Genomic DNA, 22335 nt, shown 5'->3' with positions numbered 1-22335 from the left:
GAAAGCTATATTAGGAGTCTGGGGTCCTCTTTTTTTGTGTAATGTATTTCGGTTAAATAAATGATTTTTATTCATTTATTTATTTTTATATCTCTATTTTTTTTAATGCAATATAGCCTATATTGCTCAGTGAAGATGCAGCTTCCTAATGGTGAATTTTTGAAATCGGTCCAGTACCTATTTTATGCGTGAAAACCATACATATTAATTACAAACCTTTCCTCTTTATAATATTATTATAATATTAACATAAGATGAGATATAAGAATAAGTATAAGAATAGATTATAGAAAAAGCATTCAAATATCTGTAAGGCACTTCATCATCTAAAAAATATTCATCAGATTTTGATAAAAGCGCAGCATTGCATAAGCATATTGAAAAATATCTAACGCCTTTTTTAACATCGTGTAGTAGATAAAATCGACCAAGTATTTATTTTATTTTATTTATTGACTTACTTTAAATAATATGAGAAGATAATTGATTTTTTAAATGACTCGATAAATACTAATTTATAAAATTTTAAAAACATAATATATCAATGTTTAAATACGCATACATAAATAAGTGCCTCATAAGCAATTTCTCATCTTGCCCTCATTTTTAATGCAAAATACGTAAAATTTAACACGTGCTCGACGTTTATTGCTTCCTGGAACACATGATTCACATCTTTGAATTTGACGTTATTATTTTTACGAGACTACGAGATAAAATTGCCGGGAGCATTCACCCCTATTCTATTTTTAGCTCACGAACAAGACCGTAAAAAGAGTACAATTAGCGCAAGGGATCAGTTCATTGTAATTACTATTTGTTATTTCCTATCCAGAAAGCGTCAATTTAAACTCGCCGTATAAAACGCATTTTAAATTCGTACAGAATTACATAATCGACGCGAAAGGTCACGCAATTTACTAGGTCAAATCCCCATGTTGGGTATCTTGGTGGCCATTTGTTAATTTGGCGCGTATTTTTTGCAATGACCAATTAAAATCATTAGCAGTTATGGCATGTACGCTCTAACTATTAAGTTCAAAACTACTTATTATAAATAGTAATAAAATGTTGCAATAGCCTATTTAAATACATATATTTCTTGCTACATAATTATTTTGTTATTTAGAACAATAAACTTTTTTTTTTGATAAAAATTGTGACGTGGATAACAAAATATGGTTAAGTGTTAATGTCACTCAACTATAATTACGTGGGAGACGGGATTGTCTGCTATCTTATATTATTTAGACCTATAAATAATGTAAGCCTGTAATACATTCTCTAATCTATTCTGTGTGGGGTGTTCAGAAAATTTCTTGCATTTTTTTTTGTACAAGTTTTTTGTACATAAATTGGTTTTATAAAAATAAATTTTGCACCAGGTATTATCTGATAATTAAATGTGGTGTATAATACCACATATTTTTATATCCTCAAACTTCACTACGTTTATTAAAAAAATATGAAAAATTGTGGTAAATGATGAAATATATTTAAAATCAAGTAGAGAGACATACAAATCTATCCATCAAAAAACTTTTTCAATTTGCTATCTCGCTTTCAATAAATATTTTATCTTCATACTTACATAAATACATAATATTTTAACATATTTACCGTGCCTCTTAGATTACGCTAATTCAGTCATTTATCAGAGGTGAATTATAAGTTTTTTGTTCTGTGCATTTATTCATCAAAATAATTTCATTGGAAAATAACGGTATCTGACGTTACAAATAACTATAAATCTGTGAGCTCAACACTATTTCCCATTAAAAGAAACCGTTATCGTTGTCAATGTGACCAGTCTTAAAATTAATTATTTTCAATGTTGTTTTTTTTATCATAAATAGAATAAAATTAACTGCGTTAAAAACAACCGACTTCAAAAACGGAAAAGTAAAAAATAAAAAAGATTTGATATTATTAATTACTACATATTATTTAGATGTGCTATTTATTAAATAGGTTTGATGTCGGTGCACGGGCTTAATACTAAGTGCTTAGTGTTTGGCACCGACTTCAAACCTATTTAATAAATAGCACATCTAAATAATATGTAGTAATTAATAATATCAAATCTTTTTTATTTTTTACTTTTCCGTTTTTGAAGTCGATTGTTTTTAACGCAGTTAATTTTATTTAATACTTTTTAGTGTAATTTTCAACACGAATCAAACGAGCCCAAACTCGATAAAGTTGAGTCAATAAATTACTGAGTTCCTATGGCCACCTTCCGATTCCATCATCAAATCAGCTCTATGTCATGATAATGTTTCATCGCTATCCAATTTACACACTTATACAAAATTTCAGCTCAATCGGTTACCGGGAAGTGAATCAAAGTTACTTGCTACATTCCAATTAAGTCATCGAGTACAGACAAAAATGCTCATAAAATAAAAACTACTGGGCCTAGCCGAATAAAATTTTTATGGGACCAATTCGACACCATCCTGCATCGAACAAAAAAAGAATCACGTAAATCGGTTCAGAAACCTCGGAGTAATCGGTGTACATACATAAAAAAAAAAAAAAAAAAATATACCGGCCGAATTGATAACCTCCTCCTTTTTTTTGAAGTCGGTTAAAAAAAAAACATAATTGAGTACAAATTTAATCCACCAACTTGAATATTTTCATACTTATACTTATCTATAAATAATTACATTTGAAAGTAAGTCGTATGTAGGTACTTTGTAAGTTTGTTATAATATAATTATGTTAAATCGACTTCAAAAAAGTAACGTTTTCCGGTTTTCAATTTAATTTCGTTTAAACACTTGAATGCGAATGGCCGTGCGTTTTTATTGTCAAATCTGTACTTTAATAATAATTTAGGGTGCGGAACAGCACATTTTTTTATATAATCTTTTTTTTTTCTATTATTTAATAATCATTCGTCACGTAAATTTAATAATTAATTGAATTTATAACTGACAAAGCTAACATTTTCATAAATTAAGTTCCACTAACATACAGATTTACAGACAATATGTCTAGTTATAAAAAAGTTATTACGGCCAGCGTTATCTATGAGTCATAATATAATAATATTGTTTATTGTGAATATGAATGTACGCTAGATGAACCGATAATGTGCCTTAACTACTACAAAGAATTCAAATGTCTATTGCGTATTAAATTAAACTATACCGTCCAACACTTTGTGACTTCACTACAAATATGAATAATCCTTACCTATTTTATGATAGGAGTATGCAAATATGTTGTTATATTAATAAGTAAGAAGCTCATCATCACTATCACTAGGTACCTACATAGTATAAAACCAAGTCGCTTTCTCTGTCCCTATGTCCCTTTGTATGCCTAAACGGATTTTGATGCGGTTTTTTTAATAGATAGGTAAGTATATTGAATCTCTTGAATCTATATATTTTTTAATAGATAGATTCAAGAGGAAGGTTTTAGTATAGGTAATATAATTTATTAGGTTTTAGACAAAGTGGGCGAAGCCGCGGGCGGTAAGCTAGTATTTAAATAAAATAGGACGAATCAATTCAATGACTTACACCTGTAGATACGTAGTATATTATTATTAGTCTGTGCCTGTAGGCTGTGGCCTGTGGGCTGTGACCCGCGGCACAGTAACAATCAAAAAGCTATAAGCAAAAACCTTTAGGTATACCCCTTATTCCAAGTTTCAACTATTCTTACTACATTTTCAAGAAGTAACGTAGGTATAATATTTAGCTAACCTACCTATTTCATTCCCAATTCCACCCAAATCGGTGCTGTAATTTAGCCGTAACAGCTGCAGCGTAACAGAAAATCTGATTGCCTTTCGCATTTATAAATAGTTTGGAAAATCCAAAAGTGCACGCCTCATAATCTCATCCTTTACAATAAAATTGATTATTTATAAAGAGTACGTGACTATAAATATAAAAATGAAATAAAATAAAACATTTGGAAAAGTAAAGAAAGCGGTACCGTAATAATTGAGCTATTTTTCTTGTGGCCCCACCTAGATGTGAAACTGCGCAGGTTTAAGGGACTGACTACCAACTTATTTTTTTAAACCTTGGCTTATAGTATAAAGAATCGAGTTTATAATGGTGAATTTTGAGTACACTATAAAAAAAAAAAAAAAGTCGATATTTTTTTTTTGTTTATTTAATAACAATTAAACCACATCGAATCAGACCCTGAAAAATGAAAGGGTTCTATTCCTGAGCATACTCAAGCGTACCTAAGAGAAAAAAAAAGACTCGATTAGTAAAGTATTTCGGTCGCTATCGTGTTAACAAGAAAAAGGATCCGCACATACAGACACACGGACGTCCAAGACAGAACTTTTTTAAACTGTTTTTTAACTAGTTTAAATAACAAAAATGACATCAAAAATATCATGAACGTTAAAAATAGTGTTTTTTCTTAATATGTGTGTGTATGTATTATCTTACAAGTGCAATGTATGATACATAAAGACATTTTAAGTTTGAAAAATCAGATGTTTTGCGCGAAGTGACAGTAGTACCCACCTCAACGCTTCGCTTATGAGGCGTGCAATTGTAATATTATGGATTCGATATAAAAACATCAGAATTCTAGGTAGGTACCTAGTACCTACGTACCCCTACCCACAATAATATGATAATAGAAAATGATAATAGCGTGGCGCCATCTTTCCGTAAAACGGTTTCAGTCAATAAATTACAAATCACAATAATTGGCCGTAGATAACCAAAAAGGATCCAACCCACAACATGACCGAAAATGAGTTAAATATACCAAACTGCTCGTCTAGGTCTATATTTTCGATTAGCAAAAACAATCCAAGTAAAATATGAATATTTTGACGTTAAATTGACACTGGGTACCAACCCACATGTATGGAGAAGCCATATTTTAGTTTCGTAAAAACAATCCATTCTTCTTGGATCATATTGTAAAACGCTCAGTCTAAGAAACTAACACAAAACTAAAATGTTTAAAAAAATCCAAAAGCATGTGGATCCTTTTAGATATTTAATTTTTATGATATTATGATGCAATAGATAAATCACTAAAAAGATTCAGAAAGCATGGATCTCTTTTGTTAAACTGAATTTTGTAGAAATGTATACTGGTTTAATAACAAAAACGATTCAGAACATTTGGATAGACTGAATATTATGTATTTAAAGCTTGAGGCGTTAGGCATGCATTAAGTTCACACTCCAAGTATCTTGATCGGGTCACACATCTTTGCCTTTTTTATACCGATTTTTCTAAAATAGAAGCACTTCGAAAATACCTGAAAAAATTTACGAAGCTGACGAACATGTCGAAGTAACAAAAAAAAAATTACTCGCACAACTATCGATCACGCGCTCATGTGATCTTTATTACTTTCATTCAAGAATTGCCTATAGAAGACTGTAAGGTTTGTTGGGGATAGAAATTATTAAGACTGAAATCGATTGTATGCGCACCTTCATCGACTAAACAGTTTAGTCATGTTGAATTCAAGAGGAGAATACAGCTCGACAGATCAGTTTAGTCGATGCAAAAGTTGTATGTATGGGCGGGCTCGAAAGGTAAATCTTCGGAGGTATCTGATAATGATTTTCAATGACTATGGCCAAATGTTAAAGAAAAGCCCAATTAGACGATTTGGAGTCAATCTTTGACTATTTATCTAAATACTGCCTGGATTTCTATAAATCAATCCAAGGGGGCAATCCAAGACTTCATGACGATGTAGATATGGCGATGAACCGGACTTTGCACACGAAGAAGAATAGTAAATCGGATAGAATTAATATGTTTTATATAAATAATGAAAAAAAAAATTGAAAGTTAGTTGTTTTATTTACGAAATTAAAAAAAATAAGGATCTTAGTAGCAATTAGCTACTTTGAATCGTTTTTGCGAAATGAAAATTCACTTATCATAATTGAAAATAGGTTTTATCAAAAAGGATCCTAACACACATTTAGCTGAATGTTTCAAGAAATAAAACTAAATTCAATAAAATTTGTTTGTAAGAATAAAATATACATTGACACACACACTTTTCCTTAAGAAGCAATTAACACAAGCAAGTCTTTATATGAACAAACACAGGTTAAACTTCAAACTTCAATAACTCAAAAGTAACATTTTGTGGGTTGGATCCTTTTTGGTTATCTACGGCCAATTATTCGAAGTCAGAACAACTGTTATTTATAAATTGCCAACAGATGGCGTTAATCTATAAATTGATAAAAAATAACGCCTTTTAAAAGAATATTGAACATGTTTTGAAATGTTTGCTCATAAATTATGTAAGGATCAAATTAGGTTTACTGAGAATCTAAATAGTACATCATATTTATCTAAGTTTCTTCATTGGCTGTTGCAAAATGTTGTTTTTAGCAAATGATCATTATTTGCAGATTAACTCTTATTTAACTAATAATTCTCCGACTAACTACCACATTCCATACAAACCAGAACCCGCTATACCCTCGACGTACACAATATGAACCCTGAGTGTCCCTCTCCCTTGATATTGCCGACTCAGCGCTGACTCGCCAATTGATTGCTATTACTTTTGCTTAATGAAAAATGCTATAAAAAATATGGAGTATTTTAAGTCTATGGTTGTTCTTTTAACATCACTATGGATTTAGAAGAGCGAAACGTATTAGAGAAGTAGTTTCAGTACTCGGTTTTGTCCGGGTAAAGTTTATATAGCACAATAAATTAATGTAGCGCTTTTAATAAAGACAAAATACCTAATTTCTATTTAATGAATAATATGAAAAATTACGTTAACACAGAAGAAAACCATTACTTACTTAAAATTTTGTCGTAATGTGTCCAGTATATTTCGGATATCTGGGTGGTTTTGATAAACATTTTGTTACAATTTAATGTAAAAATCAGTGAACCGATTTAAAATTTTGCATAGAAATTCTAGAGTTAACCTGTGAGATACGAAAATATGAAAAGAATGGAAAATCAAATTTATTAATAAATGTTTCGAAAAATAACTTGTATTATTTTAGCCCCTTTAATTTCTCTTGACGATGATTAAATATCTTTTTAATTTCGAAATGTACGATGTTCGTATAAAATCAAATACGAGAAAGAATCGAAACAAGTACATTGCTTTAAACGATACTGTATTCAATATGTATGAAATCAGGTCAAGGAAACGAGTAATAAGATGTGAGGAAGTGTGGTCCGATCGACCAATACATTAAAATAAGAAATTGCAGTATAGAAATGTAAGTTTTTAGGAAAGGTTTTGTAATATTAGTATAGCAGCTGTTCCGCGCGGTTTCACCCCCGTGACTCCTCTCCTGTTGGTCGTAGCGTGATGATAAATAGCCTTCCTCGATAAATGAGCTATCTAAAACCTAAAGAATTTTTCAAATCTGACCAGTAGTTCCCGAGATTAGCGTGTTCAAACAAACTCTTCAGCTTTATAATATGAATTGTTCAATAAATTGGTCAATGAAAGGTTATTTGTCATATTGTAACGGAACACATTTTGCACGCCTCATAAGCGAAGCGTTGAGGTGGGTACTACTGTCACTTCGCGCAAAACATCTTTTTTTTCAAACTTAAAATGTCTTTATGTATCATACATTGCACTTGTAAGATAATACCACAGACTAATAATAATATACTACATAATACATACACACACATATTAAGAAAAAACACTATTTTTAACATTCATAATATTTTTGACGTCATTTTTGTTATTTAAACTAGTTAAAAAACAGTTTAAAATAGTTCTGTCTTGGACGTCCGTGTGTCTGTATGTGCGGAGGATTTTCTTGTTAACACGATAGCGACCGAAATACTTTACTAATCGAGTCTTTTTTTTTCTCTTACGCTTGAGTATGCTCAGGAATAGAACCCTTTCATTTTTCAGGGTCTGATTCGATGTGGTTTAATTGTTATTAAATAAACAAAAAAAAATCGACTGTTCTCCATAATTTTAGTATATCTATATATATTCTTTATTTACACCATATACATAAATATCTACATACTTATATTATATACACCTTTACAAATAATCAATTTTATTGTAAAGGATGAGATTATGAGGCGTGCACTTTTGGATTTTCCAAACTTTTTATAAATTATAGCGTTTGATTCGATATAATTTGTTTGTTACTTTAATAAATTCTTCGAAATCGAATTTATTTGCGCTATTTATTGGATCTAGAATGAAATTCCCTTTTTTGTTTTATTGTAAACTAGATTTCCACCCGCCGCTTCGCCCGCGTTTGCAAAGGAAAACCCGCATAGTTCCCGTTCCCGTGGGATTTCCGGGATAAAAACTATCCTATGTGTTAATCCAAGTTACCCTCTATATGTGTGCTAAATTTCATTGTAATCGGTTCAGTAGTTTTTACGTGAAAGAGTAACAAACATCCATACATCCATACATCCATACAAACTTTCGCATTTATAATATTAGTAGGATTAAGATCATGTTCTGATACATTGAACTCATGACCTATTAAAAAAATATGAATTAAATACTATAGCATAATATTTTTACGTAGAAAGCAATAGTATCCTGAAGTTATAGGTATATTATGATCACAATTAATTGTTGAAATATTGGAATTTAAAACTATTTTCAAAAATTTCGGATTGAAATCCTCAGTATTGCAATAGAAGTTGTGTCGGCATATAAAATGTGAAAATAGGACGACATATAGAGCGCCCATTGGAACTTACGGTCTAAATATGACCTAGGATTGTACTAGATATGCACTAGGAAATGTTTCCTATTGTAACATATAATATCTTTAATAAGAAGATTGTTACTCTGTATGTCTGAATGTAATGAACGTAACATAAAAGATATTGCTAATTGCTATCAATATTTTGTTTCATAATTATTATTTCACTGATGATCGATAAAGCCAAGCGGTTCTGCGAACTATGTTCATTTCCTAGTAAATACTGAAGTCTGAATTTAGGTTTTAACACAGAAGAACGGAACACATAATTACGATTAAATGCTTGCTTATATAGGAAGTATGCTATCCATCTTGCCCGTGACCCAAACGGGCAACGGGACACTTATTCATACATAAAAATCTATATAATATTTAATAGACATGCGCACTTTACACATTTCTTCATTAAAACCAAATGACAATTTCACTAAATACGAATATACAATGACTATCTGTACTACATTATCTGTATTTGTAGCGCCCTCGTAGCGCCCCCGTAGTGCCGTAGCGGGCGGGGTCTACGCGTAACGCGGGGACTCCGTAGTGTTGCTAGAACCATGTTTTTAATTTACCATTGTAATTAATAAAATATATTAATTTATTGTAAATGGTGTTTTATTTTTTAATCAAAATAAATATAATGCATAAAGAAAGGTTATCGTGGAAAAGGAAAGCTTTTTAAATTTCTCAAGTACTCTTAAATTATCGAATTACATATTGATAATTAAATATTTTCATAATTATACCGTTTTTTATATTAAAAGTATAACGATTGTATTCACATTTCACGCCATAACATGATAGAGATAATTTCAACAGTAACCATTTTATAAATAAACGAGTTTTTTCATCATTATTATCTTGTATCTACCTACGTTACTATTATATCAATTATAACAGGCTGCTAAAATTTCATAATAATATCCACTCCATCAAATCATTTTGAATATTAAATTACTAATGCTATCCAACCCTTAAACCGCATTATATCCCTCGTATTTGTTCTAACAAAATGTTGGAAAATTCATAACAATTTTCCATCAATAGTTGCAAAATTCCTACCACTTGCAACCCACAGTAACTACGGCAGTGCACTCATTGCCGCCGGGCGGCTAACACGCGTCGCGAAGTACCGCACAATAAATAACAAAGTAATTCATTAAATATCCACTTTTATACCGTCCAATTGGGTCAAATGTATACCCCTCATACCCGACCACAGATATCAAATAATATTTCGATTAATCGTTAATCGATACGCTTCTACGAATCGATTTTGTCGGCAATAGAGATTGATTTTTCCGTGCCACAATTTAGTGAGCGATGCGGTATTTTTTGAGGATTTAGGTTTTTGATTAGGATATTGAAACTATCCATAATTATTCTGTATTTTCGATTTTTATTTTTTTGATTGTGATCTGGAAATTTTATAAAGCTTTTTCATCGATAATTATTTTTCATACGGATATTAGATACATTAGTGTTTGCGATGTAATAATATTGTGATTTTCAGTGTCTCTTACAATTATTTTAGTACTATCCGGTCTGGTTAAAAAATCATGAATTTTATTTGAAACAAAATAATATGTAATTATTCATATTTAATTATGTAATGTAGTGATATTTTGACAGGAATATTTAATTAAATTTGAAACGTGTCAAAACATTTTATCTATCCAACATGGCGGCCGCCAAAGCTACCTAAATTCACTTTATTTAATTAATTTTTCAGACTTGGATTCGAATTACATTATTTTGCTATATTCCTGTTAAATTTATTGTATTTTCTTATAGTATTTATAGATATTCATCGATATTAAAGGTATTTCTGAATTTTAAAAAGTGTGAACGTATTTATTTATAGTTTCAAATTTTAATAAACGATTTTTCGGCAGTTTACTATATTACGCAATACCTTCTCCAATTGGAGCTTTATATAGCTTAAATCTAAAACCAATTCTTATATATACATACATTAACCATATAAATTGAACTACTTATACCTATAAATTTTACTAATTCTAAATTAATCGTATCGTAAAGACGAAAAGGTTCCGAGATTATTAATTCAGGATATATTTTATAAGAATAATAATGTTATGATAGGAAATGTTAGTTATTTCTTCCAATACATATGTATTTACCTACCTATTATAATTCTATTAATTGTTAGTAGAGACAATAATAATTGTTTTAAAACGTATGCAAATTGCAAAATTAACTTCAAAGATTAAAAAAACTTTCAATGTAAATATGTACTTACAATTAAAATATTACAAATACGATACTATTCAATATTGAAAAAAATCTCATTTCTTACCTTACATTAGGCACGGATTATATTTTTCGAGCACTCATATTTCTTAACGAAAATGATACTAAAAAAATATTTCTTGAGAAGTAAAAAGTAATTGAACAAAATACATTAATAATAATTCTAAGCATTAATTATTTCCAATCTGTGACCATTTTAAGTGAAAAATTAAATTTAGGACAATTCGAAATTTAAATAATGTTCGTCTCCTTTTCTTTTTTTATTATTATTTTTTTTAATTTGAGAATTATTTATGGCCTGTCCTCTTTAGATTATTCTTTGTTGCAGATAATTAATCCAACGTTTCGAGAAAAATATTATTATTGCATCAAAGGATGTTATTATATTTTTTCTTAAGTTCATTAGAGAACTGATTTTGAGTTGGATTCTCCGTTGATCTCTCTGATTTCTAGATGACCTCGTCTTCAAACTCATTCAGTACACGCAAGAGTAGGTACACGATTCATATAAATAAGCTATATTTTTTAGTACATTTATTTGGTTCGTTGACACACGTTTGACTTCGCCCGATAAATTTTGAATTTATGAGAACGCTAATTATTGTTCCAAAAGCTAATTATTTTTTTGTTACTCTTTATTTTGTTGAAAATCTTGAAAAACAAGATTTATCAAGACATATCGGAGAATATCTGCAAACTGTAATAATCAAGTAGTTTTTTATCGAATAAAAACGTAACCGTACGTACAAGTATAAATTTGTACAAAATGATCGAATCCGGTTTCTTTTAGTATCCGGTTTCATATGACGTCATCGGGAAATCCTACAATATAATATTCCAAGTACATACTATGACCGATTAATTTTACGCTTCCATTTATAGTATACCTACATCTACCTACAAAGGACGGGAAAAAGATCTTGCATTATGTTATTTAAATTATGTAATTTAAATTCAATATTCAAATTAACAGATAACACAAATAAAAAAAAAACATGGCTGTAAAAAATTTAAAAGAAACCTTTTAAAAAGAAAACAAATTCAAATATAGAATTCAGTGAATGCTTGCTTTTCGCGCGATGCGATGTATCAAAGGGAAGCCATATAGGTCTATTCTTAGTGATCTTTAGTTTCAATGGAATACCAAAATTCCGATGAAGTTCGCTAACTTTAATTGAATTTGTTGTTATCTTGGTAAAGTTCATACTGGTTGCATAATGTGAACTATTTAGCTATGAAGCTAGGAGCTAGAGATCTTCCTACGTAAGTAATAATTACATTGTCTGTCTATTATTATAACAATTTGTGATATTTAAAGGTCACCCGTCACACATTTTACTTTGATACTTTAATGAGCGTAATTTAATTTTATCTATTTCTGGAGTTTAAGTTTTGTTAAAAGATAATTATGAGAGGGCGTTAAAAATACGTCATTGCTTGTCGGTTGATACCTTTTGAAATGTTCATATTATAGTGATGTACTCTAATAAAGAATTTGATTTTATATTGCTTATAAAAAAATAAAAGATGAATAACCAATACGGAATTAAATAACTGTAAAGACTAATTCATGATGCTTATATTATCACAAGTTGCTTTTTTAATCTGTCTACACTCTACATAGACAGTTGCTTTTTAACCGATCGACAATTAACTATTATTTTTGATAAGGACAAGTTTTGGATTTATGTAAATTTTGACACAGTTATTTTGATTTAGTCCAAGATTTAGTCAATAGTTAGGACTAGAGAAAAGAAGAATTCACGAATCTAATTCAACTATAGGTTCTACTTAAGAAATTTAGAAGGTGATACGAGCATAACAGCTTTGAAAAGTCACTTGTACCTTCATTAAAAAATCGAAGCTACTTTTATTTGACACTTCGAACAAGGCTAGATTTTGAAATAACATTGAAAATTAAATAAATACCAAAGGATAATGTATTTAAGCTATAAAATGAATTAATGAAGGACATTTTTGTTCGTTAGGATAATAAGTTTTAAATACGTAACTTATTAAATATTTTTCAATCTTTTTCTGTTAGAAAGCGTACGTGTTAACACATGTAGTTAGTATTAGAACTCTAAATATAATTTGTGTCGAAGTTTCAAGGCACTGGTTTATAAGAGAAGTTGACAATTCGTTTGCTTTGGCCCAATTATGGAACTAGATCATGAATTTAATATTTCTTGATACTATTTGTTAAAGATAGTAAATACGTAGAGGCCTGGTTTCGGCTTGTAGAACGGTTGTTCAGTTTTTGTTTTACACTAAAAAATATGAGCAAATAAACATAGGTATTGATTTTTTTTACTTATAAAATCGTAATAATAACCATAATAAACCTTAAGGAAAAATATTTTTTTTTCCAAACAGCATTTTCAATAAATACTTATAACTTGTATTTAAAAGGCTTTCAATTTATAAGGTAGGTATAATATCTTTTATTTTTTTTTTCAATGCATATTTCTATTTATAATTATAAAACCTTTTTTACTGTTTTGTATTATACTTAGTACTCTTAAAGCTACTGACCTGCTCTGATAAGATCAAAGATTGCAAAAGGTCCTTTTATCTTTTAAAGTCCTTAGTCAAAGAGATCCTTTTCATTATTTTTTTCAACTTTAGTGAGAATTAGTATTTTCTAGGTTTTAATTTTACGCGAGTATTATACATTTAGAAATTAAAGACTATTTAACCACGCTCGCTGTAAAGTGTTCGAAACGTCGGGAAAATAATATAATGAATAAATCGAGTTTAAAATCCGTTAAATAGTCTTTAATTTCTTTAGTGAGAATTTTTAAGTGAAATAGGTACTTAAAAAATATTTATCACACAAACATTTGCATAATGGCAATTCAATATAACATCTGATAATTTTAAAATCAAACTTTTCTCGTTTTATTTGTACTTTCGCGAACACATACGTTGTAATACAGATATGAGTCTTCTATGATATAAATTGCTTCTTAATTGTGTTTTTTATAACACTTTTTCAATTAAAAATGATAACCTACATTGAAACAAAGTTTTGGTTGATGTATTAGGTAACATAACGCATTGTGGTTAGCCGTTCTAAGCCAGCGGTAGACAAACAATTGATGACCTATTCTGATCCGTCTTCCAAGGTTAATTGTTTAATTTATGCTTTATAATTAAATATTTACCATTCTCAGTTTATTTACAGGCCATTATACAAATCAATTATACAAGAATTACAAGAATAGTTAATAAGGCTGTATCGTCGACAATAAATAGTGATAGAATAAATAAGATGTAATAAAAAGTGAATGGTTGTGTTGTGATGTAAGCTAAAAGTGAAAGTGCGGTGTTAGTGCGCGTTACGGAACTGCGCTAGGTGAACGCGTTGCGCGCTGTCAACAAAGTGACATTACCGCCAAAATATATGTCAAATTGACGAAAATAATGTGAAATAAAAAAAAAAACACAATACGAATGTGAATTAAATCTTCATTCTGCTACTGAAAACGCACAAATTGCACAAAAATTAACAGCCTTCCAAATAAACCTTCGCAAAAGGTTCGGAAGTTTCGCGTTTGTTAGAACGCGGCGCGTGTTGCAGAGTCCCGCCAAAATAGCTGTCAGGCTGTCAAATAAAAAAAATACTAGATCAAGGAGTTAAAGCAAGGAGGTTTAATATCGGAATATATCGAGCCAGCCTCCGCCGCCCGGCCAATGACGCCACGGGTCCCGCCTCCGTGCGGGTCGCCGCTCTTCGGGCTGCTTCTTATACTCAGTGCCGGTAAGTCAACATTATTAGTTTGGGAAACTATACAAATTCACTGTTTTATATTTGAAAACTATTATTATTATTAACGATTTTCTATGAATTTTATCATTGTGAAAAAAACTATTCTACTGAACTGCCACTGGTCTACGATAATATCTAATTGTAGGCAATATATAAGGACACAGAATAGACACAAAAATCGAAAATGCTTTTCGAATGTGTGTAATTACAGATAAGTATGTAAAGCTTAAAAATTAAATTCTAACTGTAAAAATCTTCTATACAAATTGACAAACCACAACATCATCTATGTAGGTATATTTTTTGTTGATAAACACGTTGATTGTTAGCGGGCTAATCGCTTCAAAAATACAATCAAATTGAGAAGCCCTTTTTTATGTCGGTTAAAAAGTCAAGTAAGAATTAGTAAACAACGAATAAGTGTGGAAACGTTGGCACTCGATTATGTTGTAACAGCCATGAGGTAATCTGTATTGTCAATTTTATTGTGTCTCGAATTTAAATCATTTGAAGATAACTTCTGAACGGCTTAAGTTCTCAGCATTATGAGCATTTTGTACAAAGAAATTGATGGATTTCAGATGAAGGGAGTATTCATAAATGCGATTGCGTTGATGGTTTTAGCAGAAAAGATAATTATTGTTTTAAGTAAAATTGGAAAAAAACATTTGTTTGCTATCGCTTGAACCATAAATACATTATTATGTATAAATATTCATTATTATGAATATTTATCGATATTATAAGCTTTCGAAAGCACGCATGATTTGTAGCTTTTTTTAAATATGTATTAAGTACATTGTAAATATACTGGACGAATAAACACGTTAAACTGATAGGAAAAGAAGACTAACTAACGTCCCTAATTCATAGAGATTTGAAAACCTCAAACTGTGATAGGTACAAACCTAATATGTACAACACTCCGCCGATAACTTCGTACACATAATACATTTTTATTTCATGCTGGTTATGGTTATACATAGAGAATGAGGGTCTAAGAATAATATACCATCAAATAATAATTATCGAAAAGAACTCTTATCAGACAGCTCTAATACAAAATATTGTGAAAGTAGCCACTGTGCCACCCGTCGTCGATCCGTGATAAAAAAATTCAGGTCTCGAAAGCCTGTACAAACACACGACTAAGAAATATCCACCTTTTGAGGTTACTAGAGTAACCTTAGATGATTTTAAAAGAGCAACTATGGAGTTTCTTGCCGGTTCTTCTCCATAGATACTGCTTCCCAAATCGGTGGTAAATGTTAAAAATAATGACGATTCAAAAGTGCTTCTAGAAGAAGTCTTGAATAAATAAATGTTTGAGTTAGATTAATTATATGACCAAACTCAGATTTAACAAACCATCAAGCTACTTAAATAATAGACACAGAAGATATTACTATAGATGAAAATGAAGTCCAAACTCACGTCGGAAATCTTATTCCTTACCTCTAAACCACCATTAGAGCTAATCATCATCATCATCATCAGCCCATATTATACGTTCCCACTGCTGGGACACGGGCCTCCTATGAGGGTACAGGCCATAATCCACCGCGCTGGCCAAGTGCGTGTTGGCGGATGACACATGTCGTCGAACTTTTTAATTCTTCGACATGTCGGTTTCCTCACGATGTTTTTCCTTCACCGTTCGAGCTAATACAAAGCCAATATCACATAGATGAAGTCATCAGATTCCAAGGTATGCAAGCATGTGCACTTGACATTAATTACCAATATTGATTATCTCGCTTCGCTCTAACCTTAGTCTATTTATAAGTGAACTTCACTAATGTGAGAGGCTAGATTTCAGAGTAATTGGATTTTGATTCATTTGATAGAGATTTGCGGGTATTTATACATAGGTATACGTTTAACTAGCAGACTGGAAATAGTATTCTTTAATTTCTGGAAATGTCACTACGTATATTACTGCAAAGCAAAGTCCGGGGTTACCGTTACGTCTTATCTGTATCTTAGCAGTACTTGTTGTTATTTCAGTATCTTGTTCCTTACAGTGTCTCTTTTCCTTACCTACTATTTAGTAGGTAATCTGTGGTACTGGTAATCCCCAAAACAATGATTATTATCTTCTTCTTATTCATATAAATACATATCTACTTCCATTCTATGCGTACTAGATATTCAAAATGCTCATCACACGACTTTTTTGCACATTCGTCACAAATTATACGAAAATACAGCAATATAAAGAAAGACAATATTTCCGTAGTCCAATGAGATTCTTCACCTGTCAATAATAATTATCGACACAACCCTCGAGAAACTTGCTTATTCTGTCTAATGATATATTATTGAGGTCAGCCCTAATTTTCTTTTCTAAACAACATTACCGAAGTTTTCCACTACCAGCCATACAAGTACCTACTGCCAAACGAACATGATTATTGAAAACTATCAACTGTGCTTTATAAAAATTTGTGCTCTGATATTATAAAATAATACTACGATTTAAGTTTTTGAAAAGAAATCAGATCATAACAATCACAAAGCGCATAGGAACACATCAAAGCTTCAAAAAGGATTGACCACTTTTAAGCTTTGGAAAAGACATCAAGAATTAGTAGTTACTTACTAGTATTGTTTTATATTATCTTCGGTATTAGTATAGTAGTGCAAGGTCACTGATACGTAGTTACAGATCCTTCTGTTCGTGTGAAATAAGATAACATTTTGTAATACCCTGTGAAAGCGAGCCATTTTCTATTGTAAACGGAACACTACAATAGAAGTATTGTGTAGATAAAGATTAGTTTAACGATGCAGCTTGGAGAAATATCCTACTAGTGGTAAGAGTCATTGTTAGGTCAACAGCTATATAATTATCGACAATTTTGTATAAATTACCACAGTATAATTAAAGGTTTTCTTAAAATTATTTTAGGATTTTTCATTTATTCTCTTCATCAGAACCGCATGTTTTCTGAATCTGTATTCCCTGATGAGTACATTATGGGGTTCTTCAAGTGTAGAGTAAACAGGAACCGTCTCGCGTAATCCCTTTTAGACCGCATTTTAGGTTACCATCAGGTGACTGTGGTCGAGCGCTTCCCTTAATAAAAATAGATTAAATAAATAAATAGGTACCTAATTTATTTGCACAAAATAATTATCTACCAAATATCTAATAAGCATGATAGACATAACCCAACTTTATTTTTGTAATTATTCGTTCGATATGATTTGCAGATTTGTTATTGTTCTTCCTACAGCAATAACAATACAAAATTACAAAGACTGCAAGATACTACCTAAATAATATTCAGATAAAGTTTAATTTTGAATAAAGGAGTGAGGACACATTTACTTACAGTAGGATTTGGGGCAGTTCTGATAAAACGGCCAAATAAAGTTGAACATGCGCCTTGCGTACTTGTAAAACTCTTTGAATTTGTCGACTTGTATTACTTGAAGATCTCGGAATTGAATTTTGCAAAACACATAGTTTGCATAAGATACAATTTGCACAGCACATCTATAGAGGAAGATCATTGACTGGATTAATTAGGTCGAGAAATGGTTAAAACAAAATAAAAAGCTACCTATATAAATAAAAAGTATGACATCGCATACAATTGGTTATGTGCTTTCAATATTCACGACTCTAAGTTCACGACTATAAATTAATATTGTACTCGTGTAACTAGCGTTTCGACCGCAGCTTCGCGTAGTCAAAGGAAATTGCCATGGGGATGAAACGTTTATCCACGGTAATATGCAATCTATATCACTCTATATCCAGGCACAAAAATCATATCATAAAATCGCTCCGTTGCGACGTGAAAGAAAGACAAACAAATGAGCACATTTTCGCAAGTTAGATTTAGTTTAAGACAATTTTTTAGGTAAATTTATGGTTTAGGTACATATTTTCTAAAAATAATTCAAAATATTCAGTAGGTAGTCAAAAATACAATACGTAAAGTATCAAATCCATTCACTAATATTCATCGAAGTATGCGTAAAATCACATAACCGAAAGTATCAAATCCGTTCACTCACTTTCAGCATATCGGACGAGCGACGTGGCGATATTTAGCCAGCAAGTAGATCGACACCCCGTAATCTGTTAATCGCAGCACGCCAGGCGCTAGTAACTGCTACTTATGTTTTTATAGTCCGGGAGCGTGTTGGTAACTACCGCTTCTTATCTGGTGCGATTATTTTGTTAAAGATGGTACTCGGTACACAGTGGTGGAATAAAATATACAGATAGTTAGATGATATTGTTGCAGTAGTTTTTGAATCTATTCTGAAAATGAGAAAATTATTTTTTTCATTCAAAAGCCCGTGAAAATTTCGCTCAGAAACATATCGACTATTTATTACTAAGCATACGTTGAAGAAACAATCTTAAATACCTACTTACAAAAAATACTAAGTAATTAGTAAATCATAGTTTCTTTTTTGTTTTTTATCGCCCACTTTAATACGTGTCCTTTCAATTTCCACGATTTTTAGAAAATAAAAACAGCCTCCTTTATGGAGTCACAGCGTGAAGGGACAAGATATATTGCATCTGGGGTGAATAAAATTTAAGATGGGAAATCCTGATTTGGGGAAATGAATTTTGGGAAACGAGCTATTAAGGGGCCCTTATAGAGAAAGTTTAGGCATTTTAGGCACTGAGACTTCTCGCGCCCGCGTTGCGCAGGAGCCGGCGCGACATGAACTCCGGTGACCTATGAAGGCGGGCGATTACGCCACAGTATAAATAAATCAGTAGTTCGATTTTATTTGCTATCGTGGGAATGTTGTTAATAAATAAATTTACTACTTATCCTATACCATTAAACGAGCAATATTTGCATATTTATATATTTGTTTGTATATATACAGTGTAGAAATTTTCGATGTGCCCTGAAAGGAAAGTTCTTGAAATACTAGGGATAGCAAATTTTTCTGAAAGGACAATATAAAAGATAATTTATTGTTAATTTCTCGTAAAAATATTTGCTCTTAGAAATAAAAATATCATGGAATCGAACATTTTTATTGTAGAATCAACATAAACATAAAGAACGCTTCTGGTTTATTGGTCTATTTTATAAATACATTTAAAGTTTAAAATGAAACTCTCTTTCTGGATACATTAATTTATTTTCTTCTAAAAATATTGGTAATAATAATTAAAAGTAAAACAAATAAAAAAGGCAAAATAATAATTGAATATTTAAGTATGTAATAAGTATGTTAGTGTATTCAACCAACTTAAAAAAGTGTGACTATTTTACAACAATTTGAATAATAATCAATTAATGATTTGTATTATTGTATACAATATCGAAGCTTTTTAAGAAATGTATAAAATACTTTTTTATGAATTATGAATTATTATCATACATCATAATATTATGTTACCGGCAATATATTAAACCCTTCTTAGTAAATGTATGTTATTCCGAGAAACGGTCGGAATGAAATAAATTATATTCGTCAAATTACCTATGATATCTTTAAATCTGAACTTTTCCTAAGTAGCAAATGTGGGTGGTTTTTGGGGTAGCGATTAACCAATATGAGGTCAAAACTAAAATCCAAGATGGCGCCGACGAAAATTTGAAATGTTTTCGTCATGGGTGTCATTTTCAAAGAGTTGGAGTAACTATTAATCAATAAGAGGTCAAATCTAAAATCCAAAATGGCGCCGACGAAAATTTGACATCATTTCGTCACGGGTGTCATTTTCATGGTTTTTGGGGTAGCTATTAACCAATATGAGGTCAAAATCAAAATCCAAGATGGCGCTGACGAAAATTTGACATCTTTTCGTGATGGGTGTCTTTTTCATGGTTTTTGGGGTAGCTATTTATCAATATGAGGTCAAAACAAAAATCCAAGATGGTGTTGACGAAAATTTTACATCTTTACGACATGAGTGTCATTTTCAAGGTTTTTGAGACAGCTATTTACAAATCCCCAATGTTACCGTCGATAATTTGGTATATTTTTCTTACTCCTTTAAAGTAAACTTAAATAAAATAACAAAAACGTTTACAACTACAGTTTTGTAGACAGTCTTTCTAAAAACAATTTTAAAGAACATTGAAATGCATATTTAGAAATGTAATTATATAATATATAATAAAACGTAACTCTGTGGCAATCATGTTAATATTCGCTAAACTTTTTTTAAAATAAAGTTCATCTAAAACATTAAAACGAAGAGAATAAAATAATAAAGAGCGTGTGTGCCGAGATAACGTGTCAGAAGTGAAACTTCTTTGGCGAGATTTATAGATACCAAAATCACCAAGCCTTGCTCCATAACGTGACAGTATTACCATAACGCGATCTTGAAATTTTACTCTCAATGCGTCTAAAGAAGTTTCACTTCAAAAGGCTATTATCTGTGTACAGTTCCACAGAATTTGAATTCTGCTCGAAAAATATGTAAACGGTTGTAAGAAAAATATACCAAATTATCGACGGTTATATTGGGGATTTGTTAATAGCTGTCTCAGAAACCTTGAAAATGACACCCATGCCGAAAATATATAAAATTTTCGTCAGCACCATCTTGGATTTTAGTTTTGACCTCATTTTGGTTAATAGCTACCCCAAAAACAATGAAAATGACACCCGTGACGAAAAGATGTAAAGTTTTCGTCCGCGCCATCTTGGATTTTAGTTTTGACCTCATATTGGTTAATAGCTACCCCAATAACCATGAAAATGACACCCATGACGAAAAGATGTAAAATTTTTGTCGGCGCCATCTTGGATTATAGTTTTGACCTCATATTCGTTAATAGCTACCCCAAAAACCATGAAAATGACACCCGTGACGAAAAGATGTAAAATTTTCGTCCGCGCCATCTTGGATTTTAGTTTTGACCTCATATTGGTTAATAGGTACCCCAATAACCATGAAAATGACACCCATGACGAAAATATGTAAAATTTTCGTCGGCGCCATCTTGGATTATAGTTTTGACCTCATATTCGCTAATAGCTACCCCAAAAACCATGAAAATGACACCCATGACGAAAAGATGTAAAATTTTCGTCGGCGCCATCTTGGATTATAGTTTTGACCTCATATTCGCTAATAGCTACCCCAAAAACCATGAAAATGACACCCATGACGAAAAGATGTAAAATTTTCGTCGGCGCCATCTTGGATTATAGTTTTGACCTCATATTCGTTAATAGCTACCCCAAAAACCATGAAAATGACACCCATCACGAAAATAAGTCAAATTTTTCGTCGACGCCATCTTGGATTTTAGTTTTGACCTCATATTGGTTAATAGCTACCCCAAAAACCATGAAAATGACATCCATGACGAAAAGATGTAAAATTTTCGTCGGCGCCATCTTGGATTATAGTTTTGACCTCATATTCGTTAATAGCTACCCCAAAAACCATGAAAATGACACCCATCACGAAAAAAAGTCAAATTTTCGTCGGCGCCATCTTGGATTGTTGTTTCATAAAAATAATATTTGTCATACTCATACAGATCAACCAACATCATAATAGTCTTCCTACTAGTACTTCAAAACTTTGCCGCTAATCGCTATTCCTATAAAAAAGAGGATCTCAGGCAAGGT

General features: G+C 31.1%; 1 protein-coding gene across 2 annotated transcripts in view; it reads left to right on the top strand.

Annotated features, from left to right (window-relative positions):
- The first annotated feature begins 9802 nt into the window (after positions 1-9802).
- The window catches only part of LOC123702687 (protein Skeletor, isoforms B/C), a 32023-nt gene continuing 19490 nt past the window's right edge, over positions 9803-22335 (top strand). The window contains exons 1-2 of one of the 2 annotated variants that reach the window (XM_045650464.1): positions 9803-9856; positions 14156-14742. In XM_045650464.1, coding sequence (XP_045506420.1) covers positions 14676-14742 — 67 coding nt within the window. In that variant the 5' untranslated portion in view covers positions 9803-9856; positions 14156-14675. The remainder of the gene's footprint in view (positions 9857-14155; positions 14743-22335) is intronic. The other variant, XM_045650465.1, reaches the window with a different exon arrangement.

This window comes from Colias croceus, chromosome 24 (assembly GCF_905220415.1).
Source record: "Colias croceus chromosome 24, ilColCroc2.1".
Taxonomy (NCBI): domain Eukaryota; kingdom Metazoa; phylum Arthropoda; class Insecta; order Lepidoptera; family Pieridae; genus Colias; species Colias croceus.
The sequence above is the reverse complement of the archived record's forward strand: the minus strand, read 5'-3'. Positions and strand labels throughout refer to the sequence as shown.